Source organism: Lissotriton helveticus, chromosome 6, assembly GCF_964261635.1.
Source record: "Lissotriton helveticus chromosome 6, aLisHel1.1, whole genome shotgun sequence".
In the NCBI taxonomy this organism is placed as follows: domain Eukaryota; kingdom Metazoa; phylum Chordata; class Amphibia; order Caudata; family Salamandridae; genus Lissotriton; species Lissotriton helveticus.
The window spans coordinates 1,233,681,111-1,233,696,236 of NC_136067.1; the positions used below are offsets into that span (position 1 = coordinate 1,233,681,111).

General features: G+C 41.9%; 1 protein-coding gene across 1 annotated transcript in view; it reads left to right on the top strand.

Annotated features, from left to right (window-relative positions):
* MGME1 (mitochondrial genome maintenance exonuclease 1) overlaps positions 1-15,126 on the top strand; it is a 137,943-nt gene that overhangs the window by 89,541 nt on the left and 33,276 nt on the right. The window contains exons 3-4 of the mRNA XM_078648947.1: positions 2,634-2,853; positions 7,700-7,832. Coding sequence (XP_078505073.1) covers positions 2,634-2,853; positions 7,700-7,832 — 353 coding nt within the window. The remainder of the gene's footprint in view (positions 1-2,633; positions 2,854-7,699; positions 7,833-15,126) is intronic.

Consider the following 15,126-nt stretch of genomic DNA (forward strand, 5'->3'; position numbering starts at 1 on the left):
GAACAGTCCAGCCCGAACTGCCAAGCGAGATCTTCCCTGGAGTAGAAACAAGCATCTTGGGACCGGTTTTGAAGTATTTAAAAGAGCGCATGTTCACCAACCGGTCTCTTGGCGCTAAGGATCAGAGCAGAGAGAGTTCAAGCAGAAAACATCTAGTTATAAGCCAAAGTAAACAGCCATGTCTTAAGCTGTTTCCTGAACCGCATGTAGTCTACCTCAAGCCTAAGTGAAGTGGGGTTTGAATTCCAGAGCTTCAGACCCAGAAAGGAGAACCGAGTCCCTCCAATGCGTTTGCGTCTGAATCAGGGCACTGCCAAAAGATTCAGATGCATAGATCTCAAGGTGCGTATTTACTAATTAACGAAGAAATTAAATTAGGACCAGTTCCTGGAATATCTCTGAAAAGAATGCAGCCTGTTTTAAACCTAGCTCTCTGTTCCACTAGGAGCCAGTGAAGTTCCTTAAGCAGCGGGCTAATATGACAACGTCTGTCCTGAAGGTAGATGATTCTCGCTGCTTGGTTTTGGATCATCTGTAGGCAATGTCTCTGCTTTTGTGGGAGGTCAAGATAGAGTGCGTTTCCATAATCAATTTTTGATAGAATGAGAGCAATCACAATTTGGACACTGGCCTCTTTGCTGAAGAAGCGTCTAATCTTACGCAGCTTGCGAAGTTGGACGAAACAAGCAGATGTAACTGACCCAATTTGGGCACTCATTGAGAGACCCGAGTCAATGTGAAAGCCCAGACTCTTTATCACTGGTTCATCAGCATAGTTAAAGATCTTTATCCCCATCTGCCGGAGGCTGGAGATCAAGGGGCGTATGTATACATTAAAAAGTATTGGGGGGAGAGAGGGGCACTGCGGGACACCACAGCTCATTTCTACAGTGTTAGATATATAAGGAGAGAGCCACACTGATTGTTTGCGGCCCTCTAAAAAGGATCTAAACGAATCCAGGGCTGATCCCCCGAGACCCGCTGCAGCAATGCAGTCCAACAAAATTTTGTGGTTCAAGGTGTCAAATGCCGCAGACAGGTCTAGGAGGATTAGGGCCAGAGTGCAATCAATGTCCGCCTGTCCTTTGAGATCGTCCATGACAGAAAGAATCACAGATTTAGTAGAGTGCGCAGGCCGAAACCCTACCTGATGGGTATCCAGAAACTTGGTGGCTTCTAAGAACGAACTGAGACAGGTGGCTACATGCGCTTCCAGCAATTTGGTGGGAAGTGGGAGGAGTGATATAGGCCTGTAACTCTCCAACTTTTTGGGATCCATACCCTGCTTTTTTGTAGCGGAATAACCACCGCTTCCTTAAAGACTGACGGTATAGTGCCATGGGACAAGGAAAGATTAAGAATCTCAAGAATAGTATCAGGGAAGGCCTAACAGAATGCTTTTAATATATTAATAGGGCATTCCTCCTTGGGGGAATCCAATTTGATCTTTACTACAAGAGTTTCTTATCCAACATAGGAAAGATGTTAAAAGAGGAGGAGTTGGGATAAACCAGGCTGTCTTCAGTACTGCTATCGTTGGAATCTTGATTTGTTTTCATTTTTTCAACAAAGAAGGAGTTCAGGTCATTACAAAGATCCTGGGTAGCTGTAACAAACTGGGTCACGCGGCTAGGATTCGATAGCTTCTTCACGATCTTGAAAATTTCTTTAGAACTGTTGTCAGAATTAAGTACCTTATTCGTAAAGAAGGCTCTCTTGGCCTCCAAGATGGCGTTTTTGTACGCATGCAAGTTTGCAATATATTTAATTTTGTCTTCCGCTAGATACGATTTTCGCCATTTTCGTTCAACTTGGCATACATGGAGTTTTAATGTTTTCAATGCCTTTGTAAACCATTTGGATGCTTCATGTTGCCTTAGGTGAGAGGTGTTATTCTGTTGGGGGGTATGGATATTAAAGGCCTTCAATTGCCAGTTAGTATTATCTCTTTCCCAGCTATCTCAATCTCCTTCTGAGGCTGGCTGCTCCTAAGATAAAATCTAAAAGCGCTTTCCAATTAATGCGATTCCAGTTTCTGAAGGTGCTTCTTAAGTGAGATGAATGTTTCAGCAATGACAGGTTATGCAAAGTAAAACTGATAATGGAGTGATCTGACCATACACAAGGATAAATAGCCAATTTATGCAGGGTAATATTGGTGGACCACACTTGATCAAGAGTATGGCCTTTGATATGCTTGGGGGAGTGAATGTGTTGAGTAAGATTTGAGCTGGCAAGGGACTCCGTGAGTTCCCTAGACAGCATCCCCCCTTCTGTCTCATTGGCCCAATAATTCAGATCGCTTACGACCAAACTTTTGTCGTAGACAGTAGTCGGGGACACAATGTTATTCGCTAAAACATTAGGAAAATGAGGCATCACTGTGGGAGGTCTGTACAGTACTACACATATAGGTGTGCATTATGACCCTATCAATAATACGTGCAGTATTTTATTGAGCATACAATTTCATATATTGTGCCTCTGACATTTCTGTGACCAGAATCGTGCAACAACCTTTGCAAATAGTTGGTGGTTTCACTGAACTATGTTCACTATGTTCGTTTGTTTGTTATGTTTGGTTTCATCCTCTGTTCTTTTGTTAATGTTATCGGTCTATCTTTACTGCTTAGCTATATTTTCAAAAGGAAAACAGTTTCATTCGTCGTTGGAAGCTCTGCTGTTGTCATCAGAGGACAAAATTCCGGAGAAAGATGGCATTGACGTATCTGGCTACTTATCAAGCGTGGAACACATTCTGGGAGATATCCATGGAGTAAAGGCACTTGAAAGTGCAGTTCACCATCATACCCTTCGCTATCGGGGCCTGGTAGATTGCGTAGCAGAGTATCGGTAAGACACACCATCTTACCATCAAAACCTGTCATTGAAAATCTTTCTTGCAACACAACTTACACCACCTTAAAAAAATGTGTTGCTAATAATACAAGTTATTTTTTTGCAAATGCACAATTGGTTAAACACCTTAAATGTTTGTTGAGTTTTTTGAATTACAGATAAGAACAGTGCTTAAACCCACAGATACACACTAGAAATTATTTATGTTGGCAATAGTTAAAAGATAGCTGATGTTAAATTATTTATTTTCACGCCAGTAAGTTGTAGTATGGTGTCAGGCAGAGCAGGTCACATACTTGTGTGTAGCCTTGAATAAGGCATGCTTTGTATGAAACACCTAATGACTGCAAATCACGATATACGCATTAACTAAATGATATTTATACATTGTGTTTTATGTTAACTACGAATTATTATCTTAATACGTGTTACTATTGAGCATTTTGCTAATTGAGGAAAATGTTTAAGATGCGAAACACCCCACATAAAGTAGCCTAGGAAATTCAGACCTGAAAATAAGTAATTAAACGGTAGCCATCTTTTTGCCATTGCTAATTAAAATATTTTCATATGTGCTGTTCTACTTTTATGAAATACAGTCATTGAATTCCCCAAAGGGATGGTCAAAGGCAGGACATTTCACACCATTTTGTGTTATAATAAGCAGGTAAGAATAACTTTACACTAAGAGAAAACTGGGAATTTTTTTAATGCTTATACCAACCATGCACTTGCTTCTTTCCTATGGACACGTGACTTCCGAAACCAACCAGGAAGCTGTGCATGGGCTGGACTCAAAGTGTGTTTAACAGTAGAGCTGTGGCCTGACATGGCCAGAGGAGAGCTTCATGGAGGTGGAATGCATCCTAATTGTTGTATAGGGGAGATACTGGACAAATTCCTCTCACAATAAGGGGACATGCTACAAGGACCTGGTGTGGGCCAAAGAGAACATAGCATAAACGAAAGCAAGGGGCCAGTGTGATAAGTGTGTTTTCGAAGATAAAGATGGATCTGGTGTGACAAGATTAGGGACAGAGTCTTAGCTAAAAGCCTGAGAGGCCTTTTAGTTTAATTAGCCAAAAATAGTGATCTGAAGCCCAAAGCCTGCAGAATACAAAACTATAAAAAGAATACCTATCTAAAATCTATTTAAAAGTAGATTTGATTTTGCTGTGTGTACACAGAGCCTAAGATGAGCCTTGTCTTTTTAGGCTATTGTTAAAAGCGCCCTTCTCTACCTGTCCCTGTGGTCACAGGTTATCATGCGCTCAATGAGGCTGGCAGATAGCCTCAGGGCTTCCCTGCTTATTTTCTTTGGTGACAGCTCCTGAGAGGGAAATAAAGGAGTTCCTCTTTGTCTCATCTGCTTCTGTAAAATGAATCTGTGTTAGTGAGGATTTGGCAGTGGCAAGGTCGGCAGCACCCTGGGCAGCAGATGCGTTTGGCCGAGCCGAGGAAGACTGTGTGGTCAGAGGTTATGCTAGAAATCTGGCGTACTCATGAATGAACCAGAGCCATGGAGAAACGTGAACTGCTCTTGTGGGAATTCAATAGGGCAATGGGAGGCGCCAAAGGGGACGGTGGTCTTATGGCAACATACTGATTCCACCTCCGCCGGGGTTTATGTCTTAGCCTGGGGTGAGCTGGGACCCTCTTCCCCTTTGCGAACAACCACTAGGTTTCCTTGGCGTTCCACTGTAGGGGCATTGTGTTGAGAAATGCCCCTTCCACTGCAACCAACACTGGTCACTGGTTGGTTAGACTGTTGTTGGATGGTGTTTGGCTCAAGAACATAATATCTGACAACCTGAGGCACAACAAAGAATTTTACAAACCCCCATATTCACCATCCAGAAGGATATAACCAAAAAATCTTATGAAGGCTCGGAGCTTGCCACGGGACACAATGTGTCGATGTAATTGATTTTTTTGCTTCATGATGATTTAAATTGGAAAATGAACAACATCAAAAGAAAGAACTATGAAGGTGGTCTAAGAGAGGTTTGAGGGCCTAGCTGGTCTGGTTGCCAAAATAGAGAGAGATGTAGCTGAACCATTCACCTAGATTCAAGGGCTGAAAGGTAGGTAATAAAGCCAAAGAAAGCGTGTTGGGAGAGATGGCTTCTTTTTATGTACTCTGTGGTTGGCAGCCTTCAGTTGGACTCTCGGGTGGAAGTCCTGGACAATGCCAGGCAGAATGCCCAAGTACCAGAAATGGGTGTTCTTTTTTGTTTCTAGGTGACTTTCACAGAGATAATGACAAGGAAGTTGAATTACATTTTTAAAGCTCTTGAGGGACTGAACAAGAGACTGCTGTTTGCTAAGGGTAAAAGAGTTTACTATAAGTCAGCCAAGACATTTATAATGGTTTTATGGGAGAAGCAAGAGGGTTGTTGCAGTTGCTACCTGTTCGAGAGTTTTGAAATTTGCCGACAGCCATTAACTTTTTTTTGCTAATCTGAACCAGCAGTCTGTTGCAAAGAAAAGAGTGCGGCTTCAAGTACATCATCAGGCACATCGGTTGGAGGAAGTGTGGCTTCCATTGACACTTCAGTTAGGTGAACTAACAAAATGACAAAAAATAATTTTTGGGGTGAGTTTGACATTGCAGTTTTTGGCTGGCTTAGATGGAAGATGTGGAGTAAATTCTGGAGTCTGCAGAATGCCTAAAGGGAATAAACACTGTTTTCTGGGCTATGAGATGGCAGCCCTTTTCTGGAATCTGGGCTAGATCCCCACTGGCAAAGGTTGGGGGCGGGGGAGGGAGTTATAAACCTTCATTAACTCTGTCTCTTTACCGCTCCCCTCTTCCATGGGAGCTCTTTCTGAGCCTCAGAGTGTACAGTTGTTTTGAATTTTCTTCTGTTAAATATATTATATGTTGAAATTAATTTTGGGATTTTCTTTCAGTGGGGATGCCTGATATTTGATGAAGGTAGTTAATGCTTTTTTATTGCGGTGTGATTTCCCACCGTCTTTGTTTCATTACAAGATATAGACAAAAGTAGATACCATCTATGATTGAGCTGAGGAGCAAAACCTTCACTTGTGTGCGGAAACAAGCTTTCATCGTAATCCTTTGGCTAACTACCTGTTCCTCACTGACATTGTTCATGACCTAAAGCCAGATTGCCCGTTAAATTGTTAGTTTGTAGACCTAAAAGCAGCCTTTGACATAATCATGGGCAGAATTTACTAAATTGTGATTTCCACTTGCCATGTTCAGTGGGATTCAATTGTTATAATCCCAAATCCAGGTCTATGTCAAACTAGAGAACAAAAAGGAGTACATTGAATGAATATCAACATCTGAGGGAGCATAACAGGGTTGTTAATTGGAGTCCTTATTATTTGACCCATATATTGATTACCTAATCAAGGAATTATATGTGGAGAATAGTTTATCTCCTAAATCAGGGAATGTACATGTCTCTGGGCCTTTTTTATGCCCAGTACATGGTCATCCAGAGTTACACCAAAATGCGATTTCAGTGATTTTTACAAAGCTTGGGTAATGCTTTTGCCACAATTAAATAACATTAAATAACCTTGCTAAGACCAAGTTAATGACATTCAGAAAGAAAACATCCAATGACTAATGTTGGTCTCGTGGCCACAAACTAGAAGTAGTCAATCAATATTTATACTTGGGTTTTCTAATGGAGCCCTATTTCACTTGGAAAGCAATGAGTGTGATTAAGTAGAGGACTGCCAAAATATTAATTGTCCCTTGTAAGGGCATATGTGGCGAGAATCAGGCTTCAGTAACCGTTGCGATATGGTGCAAGCCCTTTGTGTAAGATTAAGTCAAATTGAATGTCACTTATGGAGAAAAGAAATGTTTTGTGAGCATATACATGCAAGGTGTCAGATTAGAACTAGTACTGTGCTCAGATTATGTTATGGCATTACAGTTTATGATGCTTTCTGCATGCGTTATTTCCCATCCTCTCGATTAGTTACTGGGTTGTTTCACAGAGATTACCAAAACATTGGAATTTTTCTCATATTCGAGGATGAAATGACTGTCTGTCATTGGGGTGAACATTGGATGGCGATTATGAACTTCTTACGATTTTCAGTCACAGTACATACAGATTAATGTCATATTTGTATAGGGGTTTATTCATCTGACAAGGCCTAAAAGTACTCTAGTTTACAGCACGGTGCTGGGTGCTTTTTTGAATTGTTTGGATGTTGACTATCAATATGTGAGATCTCGCGTGAGCTGTGTGAGGTTCAAAGAGATGTTCCAAGAAAGCGTACATCGCTGTGCTTACGCATTAAGTGTTGTGGAAAGTGTGAGAATAGGCACAGTCATGCACCAGATTCCTAACTTCTTTAGGGTGGGCTTTGTTATAAAATAGAGTGTGCCATTGATGAGGATCAGAGAGTTGGTCAGGTGATGTACTATGTAAGTCAGCCTAGAAGTAATAAAAAAATCCCATCTGTGGAAGCACAGACAATCGACCAGTGGAATCTATTGGTAGTTTCGAAGGAAGGACAATCCCAATCCTGAAGACATAGGTAATCGACTAATAAAATGCTATATGGATTCTTTCCACCAGAATTACTGAGGCACAGCTCTGTGTGGTATTATTCAGCCATCTAGTGTTGATGTATTGAGACTTCCATGAGTGACATAGGCTTTTACCATGAAGGAGCGAGAAGCCTGTCTCTAAGTAATATAACGTTATACTTAGTGTCAATATGTACCCAACCCCTAGAAGCATTGGTAGACCACCTATTAATATTTATAACACATCAACAATTAAAATACATCATGCAATGTTAAGAAGATGGGATAATGTTACACGTTTATCTATTCTTCAAACAGAGGCCAGCTTTGTGTAATTGACTGGAAAACCTCGGAGAAGCTCAAACCACAATTGCGCGATACATTTGACAACCCCCTGCAAGTTGCGGCCTATATCGGTGCCATAAATCATGATGAGAACTATAATTTTCAGGTCAGTATTTGCAGTAAAAAAGCAGTAATGTACCCATGTTGTCCTTTTTCTTGCATTTCACAAGTATACCATTCCTGCTGCATGGCAATCAGGTGCCAAAAGCTGGCTCACATTTGTAGTCTTTAAAATTATTGCTTCATGTTCTTGAAAATAGAATGATAATGGCATAATGAGTCGGAACAAGACCTTGAGCAAATTCCACCTAGGTAGTCATTGACGTAATAGCATAATCACACTAGGTTCGGTCTGATGGCTCAGTAGACTAATGCTTCCAATGTGTGAATGTGTCTTGACCTCATGGGCAGTAATTTGAATCCCTGAATGTCCATTTAGTGTTGAATCCTTGTGTAAACAATTAAATGAGTGCAATCAAATTGGGTAATAAGAAATAATATTTATTGTGTGTTAGGATACCCCAAGAGGGCGAATCTGCATTTTACCGATACACAGTACATTCTGTGTCATTTGGCAATAATTTGAATACTGTGCATGTAAAGGAAGAGAGGAGCGTGCACTGCATCTTTACTTTTGTCTGATGAGCATGAGTTTGTATATCCTGCATAAATTCTAATTTCTATTGTGTCTTAAAAGACAGATCATACATTATGACTTGGTTTGAGTGACCTCTTAATAATTATCCCTCTGTCGGAGACTCCGTCAGAGAACCTAGTTATTCATCTCCTAATCCCAATCCTCAAGGAGTATGACTTCCTTAATTAAACATTTATTTGATGAGAGAGCTAGCCATGAACTTGCTGTTTAAGTTATCCTTTTTTTATTAAGCATCAACTTTAACAGGTATTTACTAGCATTGTGTAGATTCTGCCATCCAGAGCAAAAAAAACAATTGATGGACAGAATGCGGAACAATGTCATACATTCACCCCAGTACAGAGATCTGGGCCCAAATCCATCATTCTTTTGCTCACCATGAAATTCCAGTTTGACCCAGCCATATGCAAATCAGTCTTGACCCTGTGCCCAGTTGGAACAGTCCAGCCCGAACTGCCAGGCCAGGTCCTCCCTAGACTGGATGAACTGCTATGTGCGTCCACCATGCATTTTCAGTCACACAATTTTGTATGCTAGATCCCGATACACCTTATAGGGTTCACATATACAACACTGAGCACGTTCTGGTTCTTTTTCTTTATCACCATTATGGTTTATAAGTTGGCAGTTGCTAATGATGAGAACATGAGGATACAGACGAGAACCAGTCTTTAAACTCCCATGGTGTTACTCCCGTGAGGCACTGTCAACTTTTTTCACTCTTTTTTTCACACTTTTGTTTCACTATTCTCCCTCCTCTGTGGGTTCTTTTCACACTAGAGGGTGGGATACACAGTGAGAGACAGAATACACACCAGGTATTTAAGAATACCAAGTGATTGAAGTCACCTCAGAACAGACTTGATATATTTATCCGCTGTCCTGTCATACAAAATAGTGTGACTGAAAATGCAAGGTGGACGCACACAGCAGTTCATTCATTTGATAGAACAGGTGTTTTGTTGTGTTGAACTCTGTGAGTGGGGGGCGACCTGTTCCTTTGTACGCCCTAAGCTCCTTTTTGTGTATAGCCTCCCTGGACTGGAAACAAGCATCCTAGGACCGGTTTTGGGCTTTCAGCCCTCATCAGCCAGGATAGCTTGACTCCAGTGACCTGGAGAGCATGGGACCCACGTCTGGGCATACCCGTCCCACTCTGGGTGACAAATGCAAAGTTGGCAGGTATGCCCAGATGTGGGTCCCTTGCTCACTTTGCCACTGGATTCAAGCTAGCCTGGCTGATAAATGGTGTTACCCAGAAACCGGTCTCAGGATGCTTGTTTCCGGTTCAGGGAATACCTGGCTTGGCAGTTCAGGCTGGACTGTTTCCATGAGGCACAGGGTCGAGACTGATTTGCATATAGCTGGGTCCGAACTGAATTGGCAAAGTAAGCTAAAGAATGATGATGGATTCAACCCAGATCTGTGACTGCGGTGAGTGTCTGAAAAGTTACAGTGCTCCGTCCATCATCTGTTTTTGTTTGGTTCTGCCATCCAGCACAGTCTATGACCTAAGTAGTAACCCTAAGTTGTTCCACCTGAACCTCATCAGAACCAGTAAAGCTCATGCCTATTGTTGTGTTCCCCCGAAATTATTGGAGTCGTAAGTGGTTGCTTTCTTAAGGTCCAAAAGGAAACTATAACAGTTGATGGTGGAGTGGAACTCCACTCCACTCCAGGCGCACAGCGTCAGACACATATAGATGACATTTCACCTTATTCAGTAATTATAACTCTTGCTCGCAAATTATTCTTCGTTAGATTTTATTTTTCCAAAATTCTTTTCACACGTGTTATGCTCCAGTGTAAATAACTTCTTTCAACACGGATATGCTCAAGGCCTTTTTCCGTGCACGTTATACCAACATTAAACATCCTTGGTTGTAAGAGCATAACACGTGTGAAAAGAATTTTGGAAAAATAAAATCTAACGAAGAATAATTTGCGAGCAAGAGTTATAATTACTGAATAAGGTGAAATGTCATCTATATGTGTCTGACGCTGTGCGCCTGGAGTGGAGTGGAGTTCCACTCCACCATCAACTGTTGTAAACGCCAACGTGAACAAGGGGTGGATCACGTTTTCCATGGCGCACGCATTAAGTGAATAATCGGTAAAAAGAAGTACAAGAAACTAAAAGAGGTGTGCACGACAAACTTCAGCCTTTGATATTTGATATACATCTGTCCCACCAGAGCGTAGCACCCATTGAAAAGATTAAACGGAAGATTCCGAATAACAGACATCAACACACACGTAAAGTGCACATCCAAGGATTAATGAAACTTTGTGAATGGACATTTGGTTTTAAATAACTCATGGATTTTCTTGAACTGTTTGGAACATTCTTGTGAAACGTCACATACGTTCATGCAATTGTTGAACTGAGATCTGGCATGATGAACTTCATTAACATCGCATAAGCGCATTAGTTAACTTCATTAGGGAGGGCGGGGCATAGAATTACAGGACCCGAGGAATGTTATAATGACATTGCAGCTTACTAAAGCTTTGTAATTAACACGAAGGGCATTTAAATCCTTAGTTGAAGGGTATTCTGGGAAGTGTAGGCATGAGTGGTTACACATAGGGCGATTGAAAGTTTGGGAGAGGTTAAACCTTAGAGGCGGGGCAATTACGCAGGTGTTTTATTAGCAGCACTACGAGGCGCATTGTGAGAAGGATCTGTTAGCGGAAGCTATGAGGAGAGTCACACTTGACCAGGTACGAGATGATTTCGATGCAGTTTGGTTAATGTTTGAGTAAAAAGGTCAATACTTACCGTAACGGGTTTAACAACCGGGGTACTGAGTTTCATGTTTAGAGGGAAAGCGCAGTTAAGAAGTTCTGTTTAAAACGAGGCATGGTTCAATTAAAAATGTTAATGCAACAGAGTTAATGTCAGAGACTTGAAATCAAATGTTAATAGCAATGTTTTGTATTTTGTAGCGGACCCCTGACGAAGGATTTTGAATAAATCCGAAATGCATTGGGCAACATAACAATCTTACAACCAAGGATGTTTAATGTTGGTATAACGTGCACGGAAAAAGGCCTTGAGCATATCCGTGTTGAAAGAAGTTATTTACACTGGAGCATAACACGTGTGAAAAGAATTTTGGAAAAATAAAATCTAACGAAGAATAATTTGCGAGCAAGAGTTATAATTACTGAATAAGGTGAAATGTCATCTATATGTGTCTGACGCTGTGCGCCTGGAGTGGAGTGGAGTTCCACTCCACCATCAACTGTTGTAAACGCCAACGTGAACAAGGGGTGGATCACGTTTTCCATGGCGCACGCATTAAGTGAATAATCGGTAAAAAGAAGTACAAGAAACTAAAAGAGGTGTGCACGACAAACTTCAGCCAAAAGGAAACTATGACATCCTTTGTGAAAAGGACAACTGGCAGGTGCCTGCCGCCACTCCCAATGAGATTTGCTCATTTGGATGGAAGTGTTAGAGTCAGACATTATTACTGCAGCTTGTACCACAATCAGCCTTTGTCAGGTTTGCTGCAAATACTGAAAAATTTCAAGGCGTGATCGCTCATAAGAATTTTCTCTTCTCATAAGGTCTGGCATGTACATTGTCATGCGAAACATCATTTTTATATGGTGAGTGGTTCACCAATAAATTACTCTGCATATTATTTAAATATCTTTGGGCACTATATAAATTATAAAACTGTCACAGTCAAGCTGTGTTTAACAGCAGTTTATATACTCCACTACACCATTCAACTTTGGTTTGAAGGAGCTAGAGAGTTGGAGGTGTACTCCTACTTCAGCAAGTGCCTCTGCTAATACTCTGAAAGTAAAAGAACCTCCTTGTTCAAAGTCAAAGAAGTGCACTCTACCCATCACTCCTAAACACATTTGTTGCGACTGCAAATGCCATGTCTTGATGCTGGTGACACATCCACATGAAGCGACTAAAAGAATCTACTGATTTGTATTTGTATTTATTGTCTTGAGTGGATCGATGTGATTGATATAAATGATTTGGAATAATTGAACAGCTTTAATCAAGGGAATTTGTGTGGTTCCGATTACTTAAATGGCTTTGTTGCTTGGAAGATTTTGCCCTGTAGTGGTATTGCTGGGTTGCATTTGGTGTTAGAGGCATCTAATATATATAAATGTTCACATGTTATATGTGAAGTTGTTGATGTTCTTGCATATGCTGAACCGGTTCCATTATGTGCTCTTATAATCAACTGAGTTGTAGCCTGTTCATTTGAAGTTTTCTAATCTCCTTCCTGGTATTGTAACTGTAGGAGGCCTGTCATATTGTAGGAGGAAATTTTACTGCACTGTAAGGCCAGGAGGAAGGCCAGAATTGAGTAATAATTGGATCGCTAAGGTAATTTCCAGGTTACTTTTAGTTTGTGACTATGTTACAGCTTCTACTTTTTAGGTCTCGCCTAGCAATCCAGCGCCATGCGCTGCTAGCCTAGGCGAGATCTATTGTTGCCGACTTGCATTGTGAAGGGGGACAGGACAGGTGCACGCGTATGGCAAGTCCTGGACAGGAGATGTGCACGCGTATGGTGCGAGCAGGAGTTGTAATAACACCGCAAGCCTTACGCGTGCACATCGACTGTCTGTGCTGAAGCTTAACAGAGGGAGATGTGCACGCGTACTGCTTGCGACTTTATCACAACTCCTGCTCACACCATACGCGTGCACATGTCCTGTCCAGGCGCGGCACCCAGCATGCCTCCCTCTGAACCCCACTCACCGGCTCTTGTGGGGACTCTGCGCTGCTCCTAGGCTGGTATCCTCAATGGCAGGGGGGACTGGCTACTTCACCCGGTCACTGGTGCAGCAACACGCAGGGCTCCGTCTTGCTCACAGGAGCCCCGCCTAAAATCCTGCTCCAGCCACACCATGCAGCTTTCACGAAGGCGGGGTGGGCTCCCGCCGGACTTCCCTCTGCGGGATGGGCTCCCGCCTCGCTTCTCCAACACACGGGGCTCCCTCAGCTCACGGGGGCCCCAGACACTTCCGGCCGAGTGCCCCATGTCCCGCCCAGGCAACTGACGTCATCCCAAGCCTTAAGCAATTTCGCTATCTTAATGCGCGCGCATGCTCAGCTCGGGATGTCCTCAGTAGGTAAGAACTTTTTTATTTATTCTGCTGTTAGTACTCCATACGAGTTGCTGTGTTTTCTTGCTTTCTCCCTGTGCCCTACTCCCCCTTACGCCGCCTGCGTCCCCCCATCTCAGCCACTGCTTACCTCACCCTGTCTTGCTTGACCTACCCTCCACGCAGCATCTTCATTGCTTTTCCTTCCATTTTGGTGCTTTCTTTTGATGCTTAGTGGCTCCTACCTTTACTCCCACACCTCCAATCCATTTCACTTCTGTTCCCCTGTTCCTTTCATTCACATAATTTTGTGTGTGTGTGTTTTTTTAGTACGTCTTTCTTGGAGGGCTTGGTAGCTGCAATTTGCTGCCTGCACTTCCATTCTCAAAAGGTGTTTTTTTCCGCAAATTATAATATTTTTCTTGGCATTTTCTTTTCCAGGATTGACGAGCCATCATGACCCTGTGCATTCCTGGTGGTCATGATTGGCCGCTGTAGTGTCTTGATGCATATGTGCGAAGGTGTTATGTGTCTGCGGGTACACCTTATTTAACCTTTTTGTCACTGCACGAACATTGTCAAAAAGCATTGCAAAAGGAAATGCTTCTGCATTGGCACAAGGGTGCTACAAATGGATATGATCAATACTTTTTGTACTGCCTTCGGGATGTACAAGAATCTTCAATTCTAACCAGTGCTCTTTAAAAAAATTATTTCTGTTGTGGGCCTAGTTTCTCGTTTTCCGATTTCTCAAGTTTATTCCTACTTTAAATCTTGCTTACAGAGTTTGATATTTTCTTTACGAGTAGACTGCTTTCCTTTTCGAGACCCTCTTCTTCATGGTCTATGAAGGTAGATTTGATAAAAATTAGTGAAATGGAATGATTGAGATAGCTGGGCAGACAGAAATGCGGTTTCACCACTTTTTGATCTTGTGCACTTCATATCACTGGACTACTATAAACCAGACTTTCTTTGACATTTCAGAATGTACATTAAGTGTCACAATGGCTTTACTGCAGTTGATGTCCCTCTGTGCCAACTTTATTTTGTGGTTTGTCATGGAGCATTTTCTGTCAACTGTCAATCTTGTGACTGTTAAGAGACTCGCCTCTTCACCCCCACCTCCGAAGGCTTGTTAAACATATGAACCCTTTAGCTAAGGTTTCATCTACATACTGTTTCAGATATTCTGTTTCTGATTCAGTGAGCACTCACAATTGACTACAAGGTATTTGTGCACCCAGTTCCAAATCAATCTTCAACCATATCTTCTTTGTGGGTGTGAAACAGTTGTTTAACCATTTGCACTAAATTATCCATCACAAGTGGTTTGGAAATTGTACTACCAATACTGGTGATATTACAGTTCTCTGCTTAAGTGGATTATTCTTGGCCAGCAGTAGTTTGTACCTCTTCTATTTTATCATATAATAGACTCCTATATGCAATCCAGTTGGAACAGGAGCATAACTCACAATTTCAGGTCTCCAGTTTACCATAATTTAACATGGTTGCCTAATTTTTATGGGCTTATCGAGTACCCTACCAGGTTTTATGTACCAGCGATTGACTTCTAAAACATGAGACGAGTAGGGCCTTCAAACCAGCTGTGGAAGGGAGTGGTGATCTCTACAAGGCCAGTGGCCTT